Below are 19,156 nucleotides of genomic sequence, written 5' to 3'. Positions count from 1 at the left end.
ATAAATTACTAGACCTGTCATTTTATTCTTTAAAAAAAAATTTTTTTTTGACATTTATTTCTGAGAGACAGAGCGTGAGTGGGAGAGGGGCAGAGAGAGAGAGAGAGAGAGAGAGAGGGAGACAGAATCGGAAGCAGGCTCCAGGCTCTGAGCTGTCAGCACAGAGGCTGACACGGGGCTCGAACTCATGAACTGTGAGATCATGACCTGAGCCAAATCCGCACACTTAACCAACTGAGCCACCCAGGCGCCCCTGTCATTTTATTCTTACTTCATATGACACTAGGTTGAAACTTTACAGTGATTATCTGGGTTTTGAATGACTATGGACACAATTGAGTTTGTATTCAAAGGTTAAGGGAACAAAAATGACCAGAAAACCATTGGGAGGCAGGTGGGATGACAAGTCACAGAACAGCAGAGAGCCTCTACTGACTTGGGGAGTGGGAAGTACAAAGCAGTATTAGCTTATACTGAATCTCAGTATGTTGCACAGATCTTTTCTGTGATAATTGACGACCCACTCAAATAGAGTTCTCTACACATTTTTACTTGGGATTATGTTTTTGAAAAATGTGAAATACAGCAAAAACCAAGCAGACAAAACTTAACTAGAGAAGGTTCACTCTAGCAAGGGAATTCTATTTTTAGGAAACAATAAGCAATTTAATGAGTCTGTTCAGTTCTTTCCTAGGTTTTTTTTTTTTTTTTTTTTACCCCCCTCTAGCCTTGATTTAAAACTGACTTGTGAATTTTCCCTTTTTAAATATCTTTTATTTATTTGTTTTATTTTATTTTTAAATTTTCTTTTTTTTTTAACGTTTATTTTTGAGACAGAGAGAGACAGAGCATGAACGGGGGAGGGGCAGAGAGAAAGGGAGACACAGAACCGGAAGCAGGTTCCAGACTCTGAGCCATCAGCCCAGAGCCCCAGGCGGGGCTGGAACTCACGGTTGGTGAGATCGTGACCTGAGCTGAAGTCGGACGCTTAACCGACTGAGCCACCCAGGCGCCCCTCCCTTTTTAAATATCTTACTGTGGTAACTTGTAGAAGCAAGGTGTAGTGGAAAAGTTATTTTAAAATTATTTAAAAATTTGATGACCCGTGCTCTTATTTCAACTTTACCACACACTGGGTAATTTTTGCGTGAGATATAATAGAATACTTCTGCCGTTCTGTTCTGTACAATTAGAACAACTATCTGGCCCATGGCTCAGGCTTGTTAAGCTGATCTAGTGAGATACCAAATTCCTTGGAAAATCATAGAACTTACCATAAAGGCATCAGTATTATTTTCAAATGCAAACCAAATCAGTATCTTTTTATAACCTTCCTTGGGAAACCTCGGCCATTTTTATGGCTTTAATAACTTATGTTGGAGTTTTTAACTATGTTAGTCCTTAACTTCCAATTTTCTAGGTATCTATTTATCTGACACCTTCATACTTAAACCTAAATAAAGCAGGAATGCCACGAATGAAAACACTTTTTTTTTCCAGTTTATATTACAAAGGTGGTAACATTGCTTCTAGCACAAATATTTTCTATGATGATTATTTTGGAAAGCAGAAAGCGTGGTCAGTGTATGAGACAGAGAGGACAGATAAGCGTCAGTAGGTGATGGATAAACACAGGCCTTATATCAACAAGCATTTGATGCGAAGATTTTTTCTTTTCTCTTCATATTGATTAGAAGAAACACACAGCAGATGAAATCTGTAGCATATTACTTGGGACGGTAGCCTCAGTCTGATTAATACATTGTCCAAAACACATATTTAGGGCAGAGACCTTGTCAATTCAGTTTTCTTATCAGTACACAGAAGAGATTTAAATACAGTACATGCACAAAGGAAATAACTTTTACACGTCGAAGAAGGTGGTTTCATCGTTTTCCTTTCATTAGAGGCAATTTTCTTCCTAGATTAAAGGGAGATCCACATTTCTAATGTCCTCAAAGCAGACACCGCACAGCAGAGCAGAGAGATCGCTGCTCATTCATTCAAGGAAAGGTATTGACCATGTATTATCTGCAAGGCACTGGACTATAAGAACAAGGGAAAATTAAGGTGTACAAGATACAGGTCCTTTCCTTAGGACAAGTGAAGGAAAATGATGTTCAAGTTTATTGATCATCTGCCATGTATCAGGTGTGATGATAGATGCTTTATATCTATTACCTCATAAGAACCTTGTACTTTAGAAAGTGAGATGAGACACACGCAGAAATAATAACATTCTTGGCATATATTGAGCACCCGATAATTATGTTTAACGAGTTAATATAAGGAACATAAGAGATCTTAAAAGAATCACCCTTGTTTCAGAGACCCGGAGACTGAGAATCTTTCTTAGGTAGTGGTTTCCGACACCAAGAACCTCATTTCGTGTTGGGTTGACCACTTCCGAGCTGTATAATTAATGGCCTGATCCTGGGCAAGTTAGGTAATCTGAGTTTTTATTTCCTAATCTGCGAAATAGGGAAAGTGCCTTCCACTTAATAGTAGTGTTATGGGGGTTGGTGATAATGTATATAAAGTTCCCCTTATAGAAGGTGCTCAAAAAAAGAAAAGGGAGCAATTATTACTATTATTAAATTTTATTATTAGCTCGATACACACTAGCCATTGATCTAGTGTTCTTTCTACTATTGGCTCCAGTTACGTGCATGCACTTCCTGCAAACGCACTTAGAGATCCCTAGAGACTCAGAGACCAGTGCTTTTATCTGGTTGGAGACGTGAGCGATTTCAATTTGCAACAGTTTGACAGAGCGGAGAGCCAAGAGGTCTGAGGGGTTCGTCTCCAGCGCCCTTCCACGCCACTTTACAGACGGAAAAAGCCTTTCCCCGAGGCTCCCCACTGGTTTCTCTACGTCCAGTCACCTTCCTGAGCTCCTACAGCCTGCCAGGAGCCGCAGCGCGCCGGGCACACACCCTTTCTCTGGCAAGTTCACGTCACGGATCCTTCCTGGGTACTTCTGAACTGGTTCGCAGACAACCGCCGCAACCCGAACGAAACCAGAGAACCGCCCCAACCCCCGGAGGGAGGAGCAAGGCCCCCTGGGAAATTGACCTTTTACCTCCACTCTCGCCTTACTTCAGCTCACCAATTTTGACGTTAGCGAATGAAGAGACGAGAAGACCCGGAAGGCGGGACTTCGTGTTGTCCGATCCACGCTGATTGGACTGCGACGGCGTGAGGGGGCGGACCTCGTGAGCAGGCTAGCGTTCCTCCCTCGGTGGGCGGGGAGAGGTGGAGGCTGCGCTTGCGCCCTGGGAGGCGGCGGAAGTGGCCTGAGGCCGCTACGCGTGCGCGGTGGGCGGAGCGCAGCTCTCCTACCACCTTTGCCTGCCCAAGCCTTCCCATCCTTGCTCTGCCGGTGTGGTGCTCGTGTTTCCGCACCTCGTCGCGGAGAGTCGCTGCCGAGTGGGCGCTCGGTGTTGGGGTCGTCATGGCTGGTTACGAATACGTGAGCCCGGAGCAGCTGGCTGGCTTTGATAAGTACAAGGTAGCGCGGGGCCCCGCGGACGTCCCTCTCCCTTCTCGTCCCGGCCTCTCCCTGGCGGCTGAGGGGCAGGCGCGGTCCGTGTCACCTTGTGCCGCGTGGCCCTGGGCGGGCGGGCTGGCCGGCGTTTCCCCGGGGGTCCTGCCGAGACCTGGGGCTTAGGGGTCAAGGTGCGTGGGAGCATCCTAGGGCCGCCGCCTTGACTCGGTACCCTCCCCGGGGGATTGCCTCTACCTCAGGAGACCTCTCCACGGGAGTGGAACCAGAGAATTCCCTGCGCTTCTTTACTTCGTCTTCATCATTACCACCACCACCATCATCATTATTAGCTGATGCAGTTCCTTTCGTGGTGTCTTAATTGTCTTCATTTTAATGAAATCTCCACCCGCCTCTTGCACACAACTTCAGATGGAGCTAGTCTTTGGCAGATGAGGCCCGGGGAGTAGGAGTAACTACTGAGGTCGCACTGCTGATGCACTCCACTTCAGTAGCTTGTGGCGCTTGGGCTGCCAGATGAAGTAAATGTGCACCGAACGAACTGTGTAGTAGAAAGAGCGCGGGCTTTGGAGCACATAGAAACCTGATCCCAAACTCTAATTTCTTTACTTGGCTTTGGGCCAAATAATAGTCTCTATGGTGCAAAATGATTATAGGAATTTGCGAAGGGCCTGACACGTAATGAGCCTCCAGTCAATGCTGGTTGTTAACTTTCCTCCAAATCTGGTTTTACTCCGCTGCTCCCTTATCAGTGAATGACTCCCCTGCCCATCCAGTTTTCCTAGCCTGAAATCTGGGCTGTAACCTTTCATCCTTGCTCTCTGTGTCGCTTTCACTCTCAATTCCTCTGCCTCACCCACCAACTAGTGAATCACTAGGTCCTGTACCTTCTATCATTTTTAGCCAAAGCTAGACGAGTGGTTCCATTACCACTCTTCCCACGTACGCTTTAAGTCATCTTTTTATTTTAGAATACTTTTAGAATAGATTCACAGAAAAATTGTGAAGATAGTAGAGTTTCCCTATGCTTCATACCCGGTTTTCTCTATTAACATCTTAGATTAGTATGGTACATTTGTCACAGTTAACCAATATTTACACATTATTAACTGAGGTCTGTACTCAGATCTCCTTAGTTTCTACCCAAGGCTCTTTTTCTGTTGTGGGATCTCATCTAGGAGATCACATTTCATTTAGTCGTCCTGTCTCCTTAGGCTCCTCTCGGCTGTGACGATTTCTCAGACTTCCCTTGTTTTTGGTAACCTGGATAGTTTTGAGGAGTTCTGGCTATGTATTTTGTAGAATGTCCCTCACTTGGGATTTGTCTGATGTTCTCATGATTAGGTAAGGGTTATGGGGTTTGGGGAGGAAGAGCATTAGATGAAGTGCCATTTCATTGCGTCATGTGATAAGTACGTGCTATCAGTATGACTTGTCACTCACTGTTGATATTGATTTGGATCACCTGACCAACGTAGTGTTTGTTAGATTTCTCCCTGTAAGGTTACTCTCTTTGGAAGGAACTCACTCTGCACAGCCCTCACTTGAGAGTGGAGAGGTATGCCCTCCCTCCTTGAGGGCAGAGTAGTGACATAATTTGTTTGCAATTATGTACGGGAGATTTGTCTTTTCTTCCCATTGTATATTTATCCAACTATTTATATCAATGTGGGTTCATGAATATTTAGTTTATACTTGGGGTTATAATCTGGTACTACTTTATTTGGTTGCTTGCCCACATTCCCTTTTCCCTCATAGTCTTTTCTCTGGTTCATAGTGATCTTTAAAAAAAAAATGTGCATCTGGTCACATCACTCCTTTGCTTAAAACCCACTACTGTCCTCTCATTGCTCTTGGAATGAGGTCCAAACAGTCCATAACATGATCTACATGACTCTGAATGTCATGGTCCTTGCTGGTCTTCAGCTTCATGTCCATGTCATGCCTCTCACTCTCTGCCCCTGACAGCATTAGTAGCCGTCTCCTCCCTCCTGCCATTTTTTTTTTTTTTTTGCTCAGATCTTTAAGTAACGTTGTTACTTCCGCCAGAAATGTAGCTTCCCTTCCCGTTTATGTTCATCTTCATGTCTTAAATGGTACTTCCTCAGAGAAGCATTCCCTAAGCTCTCCTCTCTTCTCTTTTCAAAAAAACAAAATGTTTATTTTTTGAGAGAGAGAGACAGAGCACATGCAGGGGAGGAGCAGAGAGAGCCGGAGACACAGAATCGGAAGCAGGCTCTGGGCTTCGAGCTATCAGCACAGAGCCTGATGCAGGGCTCAAACCCACGAACGGTGAGATTATGACCTGAGCTGAAGTTGGACGCTTAACCAACTTGGCCACCCAGGTGCCCCTCTCCTCTCCCCTTAAGTGTGCTGTCAGAGCACCCTCTGCTCCCTTATGGAATTTGTTAGTGTGTTTCCCTATTAGAATGTAATATCCAAGGTTAGACTTGTACGGACCACCACGACCTGAGCACAGTACTGTTGTGCATACTAAGAACCCATTAAACATATGTAGAATGAATGGATTGCTGAAGGAGATCATAATGGATTTGGCCTAGTTGGAACTGGAGAAACTGTAAAGGACCGTAGCAAGTCATATAATACATTCCAATGCTTTCAAGCAATGTAGTATCATACAATTTTGACCTGGGGTACTGACATGTCTTAAAACTTAAGTGGAAAGAAGTTCCAGAGCCTTCTCGGTAACCATGACTAGGGCTTTACAACTTCATTAAAGAAGGTCATTAACCCAGATACCTCCTGTTTTGCCTTCAGCTCTACCCCCCTTTCTGTTATCTCTTCTGCACTGTAAATATTGACATATAAAACTTTTTCTGGGAGGGGGGAGAGCGGAAAATGGGTGATGGGCATTGAGGATGGCACTTGTTGGGATGAGCACTGGGTGTTGTATGCGAGCCAATTTGACAATTCTGTTAAAAAAACCAAAAAACAAAAAACAAACTTTTTTCCCCTACTAGGATCTGCTTTCTGGGTAAGTGCCAGTAGGATAGCTGTTTCCTTTGCAGCAGTGTCTGTAATATGGAATCTACTTTTTCTTATAAGCAGTGTTCCCTAAATTTATATTTCCAACTAGGTAGGTGTTCTAGTCTACAGGAAATTTTAGTGTGCTTTTCTATTCCTATCTTTTCCACTCTTCCATTACCTGACTCACTTCCTGTGTCTGACAGCAGATTTCCCATCATCCTGGAAAACAAAGGTCATTTTAACAAGTGTCCAACGTTCACGAAAATATAGTGCGTTGATGTTATTTTAAAAGAAGGAGGGTCACAAATGTATAACCTCAGCTTCTTCTAGTAGAGGGTTCCTTACTGAGTATTGTGTTTATATTAAAAATATGAATCTAAAGGTGTCTCAGGAAGAATCTGTGTAGTCAGTTTCACTGGAATGTGAATTGCCCTAGAGACACTTCCTTCCTAAAGATCACACATTCCCATTGTGTGGTCTTCACCAGTAAGTGCTTTATAAATACTTACTGAATTAAAACAGCTTTTTTTTTTTTAAGTTTATTTTTTTATTTTGAGAGAGAGCACAAATTGAGGAGAGGCAGAGAGAGGAAGAGACAGAATCCCAAGCAGGCTCTGCACCATCAGCACAGCCTGATGTGGGGCTCAAACTCACAAACTGTGAGATCATGACCTGAGCCGAGCTCAAGAGTCAGGCACTTGACTGACTGCGCCATCCAGACGCCCCTAAAGCAGCTTTAAAAAAAAAAAAAAAAGGTTATTTTTGAGAGACAGAGACCACCCATGCGTGCGCGCATGCGAGCCGTGTAGGGACAGAGAGAGAGGGGGACAGAGGATCCAAGGCGGGCTCCACGCTGATAGCAGAGAGCCCGATGTGGGGCTTGAACTCATGAACCATGAAATCATGATCTGAGCCGAAGTTGGACGCTTAATCGACTGAGCTACCCAGGCGCCTCTAAAACAGCTTCTGAAGAAGATCATCCCATAAATGGGTAGAGACTCAAAACAGTCAAGAGATTTTTATTCCCTAAGGTGACCCTGTATATGACAGCAAAGAGATGTAGAGAAAACTTGATAGTATAAAAGCTGCTGGTGGCAAAATTACTTCTGGTTAGTTTAATTTCTTTGTCTCCCTAGAGGTACATCTGAGAGCTACAGTTGGCAACCTGGCTGTTATTCAGAGTAACTGCGGATAGGTTGTGCACACGTAGAGTGGTAATTAGATTTCAGTAGTAAGCAACTAAGACAATTGCTTTTCGGTGCAGAAGAAGGCATGGGATGGATTGTATGTTATGTGCTGTCTTAACACCTGTGTTCTCCATCGAGTTACCAGTTTTATTAAGCAGGTGAATCATTACTTGAGAGTCTGCCTTCTCTGTTAGAATATGAGCTCTGGGAGGGTGGGGCCTATAGCTGTCTTATTCAACATGACCAGGGTCTAGTGTATGAACAGAATAGGCGCTCAAGAAATATTTATCGAAGGAATGAAAGTGTAGAAGAATATAAAACATTTTGGAAGTGTGGTAAAAGGGAGCTGTCCATCTCCTGGATATCAGAAGGATACTTCTGTATTTTGAATGTGAAGATGTCAGGGGTTTAACTGCCATTTTCTCTGTTGCTTATTCATGTACCTTTGGACAATTATATTGAGGGATTTTACCTTTGTGAGGCTTAGTCCTCCTTTCTACCTGTCCTTTCTTTGGACAGGTCTTTATAGTTGAAGGATTTTGCCACTTAGCTAAGGGTGAAACGTCTATCGTGGTTTATGTAATCTGGCCTGGGGGAGGCATAGTTTAATTGACAGTGTAACAGTCAGTTTCAAATTGTATCATTTTGCTTCAGAGAGGAGGTGAGTGTGCTTTGAAATATCTTGTTTGGTTTCATGCGAATAATTTTATGATGAATTGGTTTCTGCTGTTACGGTTGTTCTACCTTGCATGTCAACAACAGCCTGATTACGGGACCTATGATAATTGTGAATTAATTAGTATATCGCAGTTAACAGGTTGTAAAGAGAGACTGTGTGCATCCTGATGGAAATGCTCAAAGAATCTAGCCTTCGCCCTTACTGGTTCATACAGTTTGATTCCGTGTATTCAGTAAGCATCTATTGAGAGCCTGGTCTGTGTCAGGCATAGCACTGGGGCTGCAAAATTAAGCTAGTGGCATATGGGCAAGTAGATAGACAGCTATAGATAGTAAGTGCAGTTAGGTAAGTGCCCGGCACGGTGGGAGAGGATAGGGAAGCAGCTCCAGGGAGTGAGGGTTAAAGCTGAGAAAGGCTTCAGGGAGAGGATGGAGGGAAAGGCAGAGCTCAATCTAGAAAGATCAAGCTGAGTGGGTCTCGCGTGACCAGATGATGAATCGGGAGTAAAGGAACAGAGGAGCAGTGGATTGTAAAAGGAGTGAAGGTCCGGGAGTATTTGCTGGGAACCCTAAGAAGGCAGATGTTAGGCATATGGCGGAGGGGCAGGAGATGAGGCTGAAGAGAGGGAGGTGGGGCTCTGTCACAGGGGCTGCTTTGGTGGAAAGGGCTTCTAGATTTTATCCTTTAGGGAGATCTGTGGCCTAAGGACTATCAGCATCAGCATCGCCTGGGAAAGTGTTTAAATAGCAGATTCCTAGCCTGACTTTGGGAGATCCAGATTAGGTAGATCACTGTTATCAGCATGTTAAATACCTCAGGTGATTTTTAGGCACATTGTCATGCTCTAGGCTTGGGGCAGCTGTTTGATTTTAAACAGGAGCAGATTTTAATTTTAGGAAGGTTGCCTTGGCAGCTTCCTAAACGGATGGAGTAATCTGGAGACCTTTTAGGATCCTTCTGCATAAACTTAGGTGAGAAATGAGGAAGGCCTGAATCTAAAAGCAGTGGCGTGGGTATTTTAAAGATAGAAGTAAAAGCTGGTTAACCTGCCCACTGAATTTGGCCAGCAGATATGTTTAATTTGGCCCACGCGTACTTTGTTTCAAAAATTGGCGTCTTCCCCATAAAAAATCCAGATTTCTGGGCTAGTTTGAAAAACCAGAATAGCGAGGGGCGACTGGGTGGCCCGGTTGAGCGGCCGACTCTTGATCTCAGCTCAGGTCTTGATCTCAGGGTCATGAGTTCGAGCCCCATGATGGGCTCTGTGCTGGGCCTGAACCTACTTAAAAAAAGAAAAAAGGAAAACTAGAAGAGTGGAAACATCGGCCCAGAACTTCCTCTTGGCAAGACTCCCCTGGAGCTAAATAGTGCCTGCCCTCTTTCAAAAAGGTATTTGCTCTCCAGTTTGCCATCTCCCTACCAGTCCGCAAACTTCATTCAGGCCTGCTGTGTTCAGTTTATCCTCCCGATCCCTGTTTGTGATCCCTGATTTAAGATCGCAAACTGACAGAACACGATGAGTGACCAGCTGGAGGTGTTGGTGGTGTGAGGGAAGGGATGAGGGATGGGGGGGTAGGTGTCTGGGATGACTCAGGTTCTCTGGTAAGATGACTGGGTGGGTAGAGGCAGCAGTCACCGCAATAAGGGTTTTGTGAAGCATTAACTCTGGAAAGGCACCTTGGCAAGAATAGCACCTGACATTTGTTTTGTCTAAGATTTAACCTTCTTGATTTCCTATCTCCCGAGTAAACAAACTCATGAGAGACTGACCCTTCTAGCACAGAAGCATAAGTATAATTTAAGTGATAAATGATGCTGAATCTGGCCGGATAACAGAAATCTTTTGCGCAGGGCTCTTCTCTTGGATGGGGCCCTGTGAAGGTGTGGTTTGTGGACGGGGAGTTGAAACAAAGAAGACTTCATGTTCTAAAGAAATAGCACGTATGGATGCATTGTTCTCTACTAGAGGACTATTCTGTAATGATATCAAAGATCAGAACGCTTTTCTTCTGGGCCACAGTAGACACATGAGAAATTCTTAAACCTGATTTTCACTTACGGCTGCAGGCCAGCTGTAGTATGACATGTTAGTGATGGCATTATCTAGATACGTTACAGTTAGTTCAGACGTAACTCATCTTTAGTTGTGCGTGGCCTCCTTAAGTAGATCGGGGGAGCTGCCCATTCCCACCTATAAACACATTTATAAGGCTTGAAAAGCATTTTAGTGGCCTTAGGTATAGATTTGTAAATGGCTCACGGAGAGAATTATTTTTGTAGTTGGCAGAGGCAGAGGAGTCTCTCAGAAGGAGCGAAAGAGGGCTGGGTGGGGGACTGCTGCGGAATGACAGAGAAAAGTCAAGGTGGTGGGAAGAAGGTAGGTCTATTTTTAGGTACTATTTGGAAGAAACATCTTGGTTGTTTTACTCTTTTCTGAAATATCAATTCACTGATGATGGCTTGTTTTCCTAACTCCTATAATGTTAAAATGCGAAGAACTTTGCTGAAAAAGAATTTGCCCAGCGCATCAGGGAGAGTTGGAGAAATGTTCTAGAGAGACTGGTAGTGGGAACCAAGGCACAGAGACCAGGAAGACCATGGTAAATTAGGCATAAGGAAGTGGCTCTGTGAGGTACCGGGCTGAGCCTGGTGAGCCCAGTGAAGGAAAGTTGAAATGGCAAGGGCAATATTGTTGTAAATACTGAGTAATAATAATGACAGTGATAGCAGACATTTATATAGCATTTACTATATGGCAGGCATTGCTTTAAGTGCTTTACATATATTATCTCATTTAATGTTCACAAGTGCCTCTTGAGGTATAGGTACTAGTACTTTACTGAGACACAGAGCTTTTAAGTAACTTGTTCAAGGTCCCAAAGCTGAGATTTGAACCCAGGCGGTCTGGGTTCGGAGCCCATTTTCTTCATGCTTTGCTTCCTCTCAAATCTAAGAATGAAAGGTAGGCTTTGCCTTGCAGTTCCTGGGTGTTTTGTAGCAGATATAGAAACATCCAGTAAAGACCTTCAATGACATGCCTGATTTGGTTTGTGTCTAATATTTGCAGATGGGAAACATGCACAGTGAAAAAGAAAGACGTGTTTTTGTTTTCTTTTCCCCCCATTTAAAAATTATTACCAGAGGTGAGTAGATGACTGTAAATTTACTAGTCTTACATTTTGTTGAGTATTAAGAACATTTCATATAGTATTAGCTTTAATTGAGGTAAATGTCTTTTGATTAAATAAGTAGCTTTGGGTCTAATTTTTGTTTTTTGTTTTTTTTAGTATTTAAGAGAGACAGTGCAAGTCGGGGAGGGGCAGAGAGAGAGGGAGAGAGGGAGAATCCCAAGCAGGCTCCGCCTGGTCAGTGTGCAGAGCCCCACACAGGGCTCACACTCATGAAACTGTGAGATCGTGACCTGAGCCAAAATCAAGAGTCGGACACTTAACCGACTGAGCCACCCAGACACCCCTGGGACTAATATTAAGTTAGAAACTACATACTAGCGTTATGACCGTGAGTAACAGTGTCTTCTCTGACCAGGTTTCCTCATCTGTGAATAGATCACAGATTGTAACATTTACAAATAGTAACTCACTCAATTTTGATAATGATCTGCCTCATAGGATCATTACCAAAATTGAGTGAGTTACTATTTGTAAAGCACCTGGCACATAGTGCTATATTAATGTTAAGTCAATAGGAAATAAAACTTGACATTTGTGCTTCCCTGTTTGTCAGCATTGGCTACCATAAATGGACATGTGAACCCACACCACAAGAACTTATAAGAGAAAGGGTATTTTAAGAAAGTAAGTTAAGGGTGACAACTTAATGAATGGGAAGAGTAACTGACAGGTCACCGTCTAGCTTGGGTCCCACTGATAGTCTTGGCCTTCAGATTTCTCCTCTATTTAGTCATATCAACTGGCAGAGTAGGTAAATCTTCTCAAATGTTACTCTCCTGTTTAAGAATCTGCAGTACCTTCCATGTGTTTCCCATACATTTGATAATACAGATTTCCTCTGTAAGGATTTCTAGTTTCTTCACTACATGACCCCTGCTTTTGTCCTCCCTTCTTAGAATTTATTATAGATTATTTAAGTTTAGCAAGCAAATCTGTCATCATGACTTGCTTGTTCTTGCTGCTCTAGCTTCTCCAATCTTCTGTCACCGCCTTCTCTCTGCCTTGTTAGCAGATGGAAATGATAATATTGACGGAAATGAGATCTCCTTGCCCACGGAGTCATGTTCTGTTATTGTAGTTCTTAAAATCTTGTATTGATAAAAAAGTCTTTTAAGAAATTAAAAAATTTTGTCCTTCGGTTGGGTGGTCCCTCCCTCCCATCCTGTTTCTTTGTCTTCCTTCCTTCCTTCCTTCTTTCCTTCTTTCCTCCTTTCCTTCTCTTCTTGCCTTCCTTCTCTTTTCCTTCTCTTCCTTCTCTTCCTTTCTATCCTCCCTTCCTCCCTTTCTTTTGCATTTTAAGTTTAGCTTTGGTGTTTTTATACCACAGATTGTTCTAGCACAATGCCTTGTACTCAGTAAATTTAGTGAGTACTTGCTGAATTTTATTATATCGTGTCTCGTGCTTGCACTGCAGTATTTGAAGTTACCATAAGGAGGAAAAGGCATTGGTCACTAGACTAATGGTGTGGTTTATCCCTCAGCCGCAGAGTGGTGGAAGTGCCATTAATGTTTGTTTTCAACATTGAGGAGAGCAGTGCTCCTCAAACCTAGGCGTGCTTCCGAATCACCAGGAGGGTCTGATAAAAGAGATGGCTGGGCTGTGCTCAGAGTGTCTGATTCTGTATGTCTGGGGCAGGGCCCGAGAATTTGGGTTCAGTTTGGTGATTACAGTTTGAGAACACCTCATCAAAGAGATATTCAATTCTATTGCAATCTGAAGAGCAGTTGAAACCAAGAAATGGATGTAGGGCAGTAAGAAACTCTGTTACCGTAATGTAGTATGGCAGCTCTCAGGCATCAGGTGTTCTTGATTTTGTGGGTAGGAGCCTCAAGATGGCTCTTTGTAGAAAAGATGATGTAGTGCTTTCCGAACTGTGTACTAGTTTCCTATTGCTGGGTAACGAATTATCACAGACTTGGTGGCATAAGACAGCACACATTTATGATCTCACATCCTCTGTTGGGAGTCTGGGCATTGTTAGCCAGCGCTTCTGGTCAGGGTCTCACCGGGCTGCAGTCAAGGTGTCATCTGGGCTGTATTCTCATCTGGAGCTTGGGGCCCTCATCCAGGCTTGCGTGGTTGTTGGCAGTCTTTAGTTCTTTCCAGCTCTAGGGCTGAGGCTCTTAGCTCCTAGAGCTTTCCCATTTTTCCCTGCCCCATGGCCCTCACCACAGGCAGTTCACATCCTTGCTGTTTCCTTCATAAAAGTCAGCAAGAGACTCCTCCAAACTGCTAAGATGAAGACTTACATAATGAAATGTATCATGGAAGGGATATCTCATCACCTTTGTCATAGAGTGTATCCTAATAGGCAGTGCCATCTGTCACCTTTGCTATATTCTGTCGGTTAGAAACGAGTCACAGGGCCCACCTCAGGGGAGTGGAATGAACCATCAAGGGGAAGGGATTGCTTATACAAGGGCTCGACTCACTGGGGATTACTTTAGGTTGTGCCTGCCACAAATTGGAAGACAAAAAGTGTGTTTTGGAGGATATTATGAGAATAACGGTTTCAGTAAATTGGGTTTAGGTAGGTCACGTTGTATTTGAGCCAAGGAAGTGTAGTCTGGTTTCAAACAAAGTGATCAATTTCATAGACGTGTTTCAGGACGAATCAGAAAGGACTCACAGTTTGGACCTTTCTGTTTATTAGCTGTTGGGATCTTTGAATTTTACAGTCTTTTATACTCCCAAAAACGTGAATAATTTTGGAACTCAAGAATTTTGGAAATAATTTTTAAAAATTAGAAATGTCATTTTGAGTTTGCTTGCATTCTGAAGTGATTAACATGAAGTGCAGTTTATGAGCTACTGTTAACTTGTACTTGAGCCACATTTTGTGGATTACTGCAGCAAACTAAATGTGTTTTATAAGTGTAAAGCTTATATTTCAGGTGGGTAAGGACGGGCCTTATATTAAAATTGATTTGACGGTAAGAGCCCGGTTCTCCTTATGCTGTTTAGAAGACAAACGAAGCAGGGGAAGTCTGCTGCTGATTGTAGATAGTAGAGCATTACTTGGGACAGTGGCCTCAGTCTAATTAATCATTTGTCCAAAGCTCTGTATTTAGTGCAAAGGTGTGTCAGTTTATATCCGTTTTCTTTCTTATCAGTACAGAGAAGGGATTTAAAATACAGTACCTTTATAAAGGAAATATTCCTATGTCTAAGGAGGTGGTTTCATAGTTTTCCTTTCATTAGAGCCCATTTCATTCTTAAATTAAGGGGAGTCTCACATTTTTACTGTCCTCAAAAATGTGTACCTCACAGCATATTTGGAAATAATGTAGAAGTTACTGTACTGCTACTAGCCTAACCCATAATCCTCTCTGCCTGATGTACCGTAAGTCTCATAACTGGTCTCTGTTTGCACTTTGGTACCCTTCCAGTCCATTTTCTGCACTGTAGTCAGTATGACCCTTTAAAAGTGTAAAGCAGGACATGCACTGGGTTTACAATAAAATCTGGCTCACTGTGGTCTGGCCGGGCGGTGCAGGCCCACCTCTCCAGTCTCATTTACATACCTCTCTTCCTTGCTCACTAGACCATAGCTGCGCTGGCCTTCTTCCAGTATTCAAAGTATTTCTAGCTTTGTGGTCTTTGCACATTTTGTTCTCTCTGCTTGGAAGGTAGCTTGGCACACGCTCCCCTCCCTGCAATATGCGTGGGTGTGAGCATGCACACCCGCACGCGCTGCCACACACGTATTCTTTATTTTCTATTTCATTTCAGGTATAAGTTACATATAGATGCACAGATCTTAAGTGTCTAATTTAATGACATTAAAATTTTTTTTTTTTGATTTGTTTTATTATTTTTGAGAGAGAGAGAGGGAGAGAGAGAATCCCAGGCAGGCTCCACGCTGCAGACTCGATCCCACAAACCGTGAGATCATGACCTGAAATCAAGAGTCAGATGTTCAACTGACTGAGCCACCCACGCGCCCCTAATTTCATGAATTTTTACATATGTATATACCCATATAACCACCACTGCGATCAAGATAATCGAATTGATTCTGGCAACTCAGAAGGCCCCCTTTCAGTCTTTCTCATCAAACTACTATTATGACTTCTTTCGCCATAAATGAATTTGTCTGTTTTTGGACTTCATATAAATGGAATCTACAACAGCATGTTCTCTTTAGTGTCTCACTTCTTCACTCCCTGTAATATCTCATATGTTCCTTGCCGGTCTTCTCATCTTTTAGGACCCAGCCGAAGTGTCCCTTCCTTAGTGAAGCTTTCTCTGACCACTCAGACTAGGCATACTCCCTACCCCTTGGCCTCTTGCAAAATACCCTCTTATTCCTTCACAGTATTTAACACACCGTGTGATTTTTCTTTGTTTTTGGGCTTATCGTCTATCTCACAAAAGACCATAGACTTGGTGAGCATAGGGAACGTTTTAGTCTTGTTCATCATTCTCTTCACTGGGCCTAGCAAAAAGTTGCCTGGTACAATCATGGGTATTCAATCATAAATATTTGTTGGCTTTCTGAATGAATGAATGAGTGAAGAATGAACGCTGCTCTATTTTCTGCCTTGTACTGAAGTAAAAAAAAAGTTCTGAAACTTTCTGATTTTTGGCAAAAGGTAATGTAAAGTAATTCTGATCTTACTAAGATTCTAAGAAAATTTCTTCTCATGGGCAAGATGGACTAATTGCCATAGGTGACGGTACCGAATTCTATACCTAAGTAACAATTATTCAGTATACTAAGCAATCTTGAGGGAAATGTTCAGAAGTTCTATCTTGATCGGCATTTTTACAGAGACTTCAGTGAAGGTACTATTATTAGCATGACACATTGACATGCTGAGGGTTTGGCGAGGCATAACTATCACCTTGATAAGTGAGTCTGAATCTGAAGAGATCTGGAAGGGATAGAAGGATGAGTTGAATCTAATAAGATAAAATGTGATAAGATAAATGTAGAGTCTAATACTGGGTTCCAACAGTCATCATATTAGTGTAGAGAAAGGTAGTTTAGCAGTCCAAATGTGCGGTTGTGTTTAACTCTGCAGAATGCTTTTGTTGCCATAGGAAAGTAATATGTTGGGCATCAGAGAAACAAGTCATTGAGGAAGAGGGGCTTATGGTCATGTTCTTTCTACTCCTGCACCACACGAAATGTTTCTTTTGCCCCGATCACATGTTCGTGTTGGCTTAACAACATTTTGGGTCGTGTGGAGTATAGATTGTCAAACTAAAGCCCTCAGGCACTTGTTTTTGTGAATAAAATTTTACTGGACCACAGCCGTGCCCATTTGTGTACTTATTTTCTGTGACTGCTTGCTTGCTTCAGTGGTAGTGTTTGTTACAGAGACTGTATGGCCTGCAGAGCCTAAAATATTTACTATCTGATGCTTTCCGGAAAAGCTTTCCAACCTCTGGTCTAAAGACTAGACCTAGGTGAGAAAGAAGATTGAAGGCATGGCAAGAGGAGCAGCAAGAGGGACATGAGATGTTTAAGCAGGTGAAGAGAAGAAGTGGGCAGGACAGGGAGAGAGCAGTCTTCAAATATTTGAAGCACTATTGTTCGGAAGAAAAATTGGACCCCTGTCTGCTTAACTTTGTAAGACAAAATGAAAACAGGATAGAAAATACGGGGCAAGGGGAGGATCTTGTCAGTGTATAGAGAAGTTAGTTTAACATGGGTTGCGTTGCTTCTGGAAATAATGAGTTTTTTGCCCCAGAGGCATTTAAAAGGAGGCCAGATGATTGTTGTACCTGTTTGCATAGGCGAGGGTCAGGCACATAAGACCTAGACATCTCCTGAACGCTTATGATTCTGAGATTTTCTCAAACCCAGGCTATGGTTTTCAGCCATTTCTCCAGGGTGATAGCTTCATCCAGCCTTGCAGTCTGGAGATCAAGCAAGTCACAGTGAGCTTAACGGTGGATTGCCTACTGGGTTAAGATACTCGGATATATACCATTCCAATAGAAAATAAAAATATGTTTGCTGAGCATTAACAAATACCTAAATCTGGTCTAACATCTTTAAAAGTGTATGTTTTACTTTTTTTTTCATGCATGTGGAAGGTCTGAATCATTTTTTTTCCTCCTGTTGACTCACAAGACAGTTTTAAGTTTCTTTGCTTATACTAAGTGATACGTGATCTTGAAAAATACTCAGGTGTGTAAGGCTAGAGCACGGAGTGTTCTTTAGGTTTATTGGTTGCTACCTTTTGTGATCTCCTATTACATTTTCCTGCTTACTTGAGCTTAAATGTGGAAGATCCATTTAGGCGGACTGACTTTCTTATATTTAGCTGTTTGTTCTTTTCATACTACTGATCTCCTGAAGTAGAAGTTTAATGGTAAAACTTGAGGGTTTAAAAAGAGGAGCTTTTCAGATCAAAATACTGTCATTTAAGGACATCTTTGTAGTTCTAAATTAAATAATGGAAAGCTGCTGAAAGACACTCATTCGGCAAACATTCCAATTAAGAACATTGTACTTTGTACACCATATTAGGTACTCATGTGATGTCTTAAACAGTTTCCTTCTGATTTGGACTTCTTCCAACTTTTGTACTTTGCAGTAGATGGTGGACTTGAAATGTGTGGTTTCCCCGTTTATCTGACCCGCTGGCTACATCAAGTGGGTCTGGGTGCGGCCAGGGCCTCCCCCTTGTTATTGGCAGCTGCCAGGGGCTCCTGCTCGTTCTGTGTCCTCAGGTGCAGAGACTTAAATCCAAGCAGTCCTGTCAGTTGAGGACCCCTCATTCTGCAGAGGTGTAGATGTAGCTGTGTCTATTATGTGGAAAGGCTTTGTGGCCTGTAGAGAGCCGTGCAAGTACCAGTTTTATTTTATTTTATTTTATTTTATTTTATTTTATTTTATTTTATTTTATTTTATTTTATTTTATTTTATTTTATTTTATTTTATTTTATTTTATTTTATTTTATTTTATTTTATTTTATTTTATTTTTATTTAAAAAAACTTTTTTAGAAAAAACTTCTTTTTTTTTTTTTTTTAAGGTTTATATTTTTAAGTATCTCTCTGCACCCAATGTGGGGCTTGAACTCGTGACCCTGAGATCAAGAGTCCCATGCTTTTCCAACTGAACCAGCCGGATGCCCCACAAATTGGTTGTAGTCAGAACAGTAACATGCATTTAAGTAGGCTCCTGCCTGGAGTCTGGCCGAAGCCGCACAGCCTCTCACTGTGGTTGGCAGAGTTCTTCTCCGTTTTCCTCCCACCGTCTAGCTCAGGTCCTTTGTCCCACTGATCCCATTTCAGTCGGAATGGGTTGGAGAAATGAAGGTACTCAGACATGGAGTCTGTTCGATCATTTTGACTTAACTAGTTATCTGTCTTTGCTCCAGTATTTTAAGTTATTTCTGTTTATTTACTATTTTTGTTCCATCACACTTGTGAGTCTTGAAACACTGATGAGAAAACACTTCCTGTGTATTCAAAAGCATTCAGGGAGAAATTTGACCTTTATGATTTTTAAAAAATTAGATATTCAAACGCTTACTACCAATTTTATGTACATACTAAGCATAAATATAAAATACACAACTTTTCGGGGGGGGGGTGGGTGTTCCTGGGTGGCTAAGCCAGTTAAGCGTTCAACTCTTGATTTTGG

The 19,156-nt window shown here is 42.4% G+C and overlaps 1 protein-coding gene across 4 annotated transcripts in view; it reads left to right on the top strand.

Annotated features, from left to right (window-relative positions):
- Positions 1–3,293: 3,293 nt before the first annotated feature.
- SELENOI (selenoprotein I) overlaps positions 3,294–19,156 on the top strand; it is a 40,776-nt gene continuing 24,913 nt past the window's right edge. The window contains exon 1 of one of the 4 annotated variants that reach the window (XM_047854657.1): positions 3,294–3,511. In XM_047854657.1, the coding sequence (XP_047710613.1) occupies positions 3,455–3,511 (57 nt within the window). In that variant the 5' untranslated portion in view covers positions 3,294–3,454. The remainder of the gene's footprint in view (positions 3,512–19,156) is intronic. The other 3 variants (XM_047854656.1, XM_047854658.1, XM_047854655.1) reach the window with 3 other exon arrangements.

The sequence above is a fragment of the Prionailurus viverrinus genome, chromosome A3 (genome assembly GCF_022837055.1).
Source record: "Prionailurus viverrinus isolate Anna chromosome A3, UM_Priviv_1.0, whole genome shotgun sequence".
NCBI lineage: Eukaryota > Metazoa > Chordata > Mammalia > Carnivora > Felidae > Prionailurus > Prionailurus viverrinus.
The sequence above is the reverse complement of the archived record's forward strand: the minus strand, read 5'-3'. Positions and strand labels throughout refer to the sequence as shown.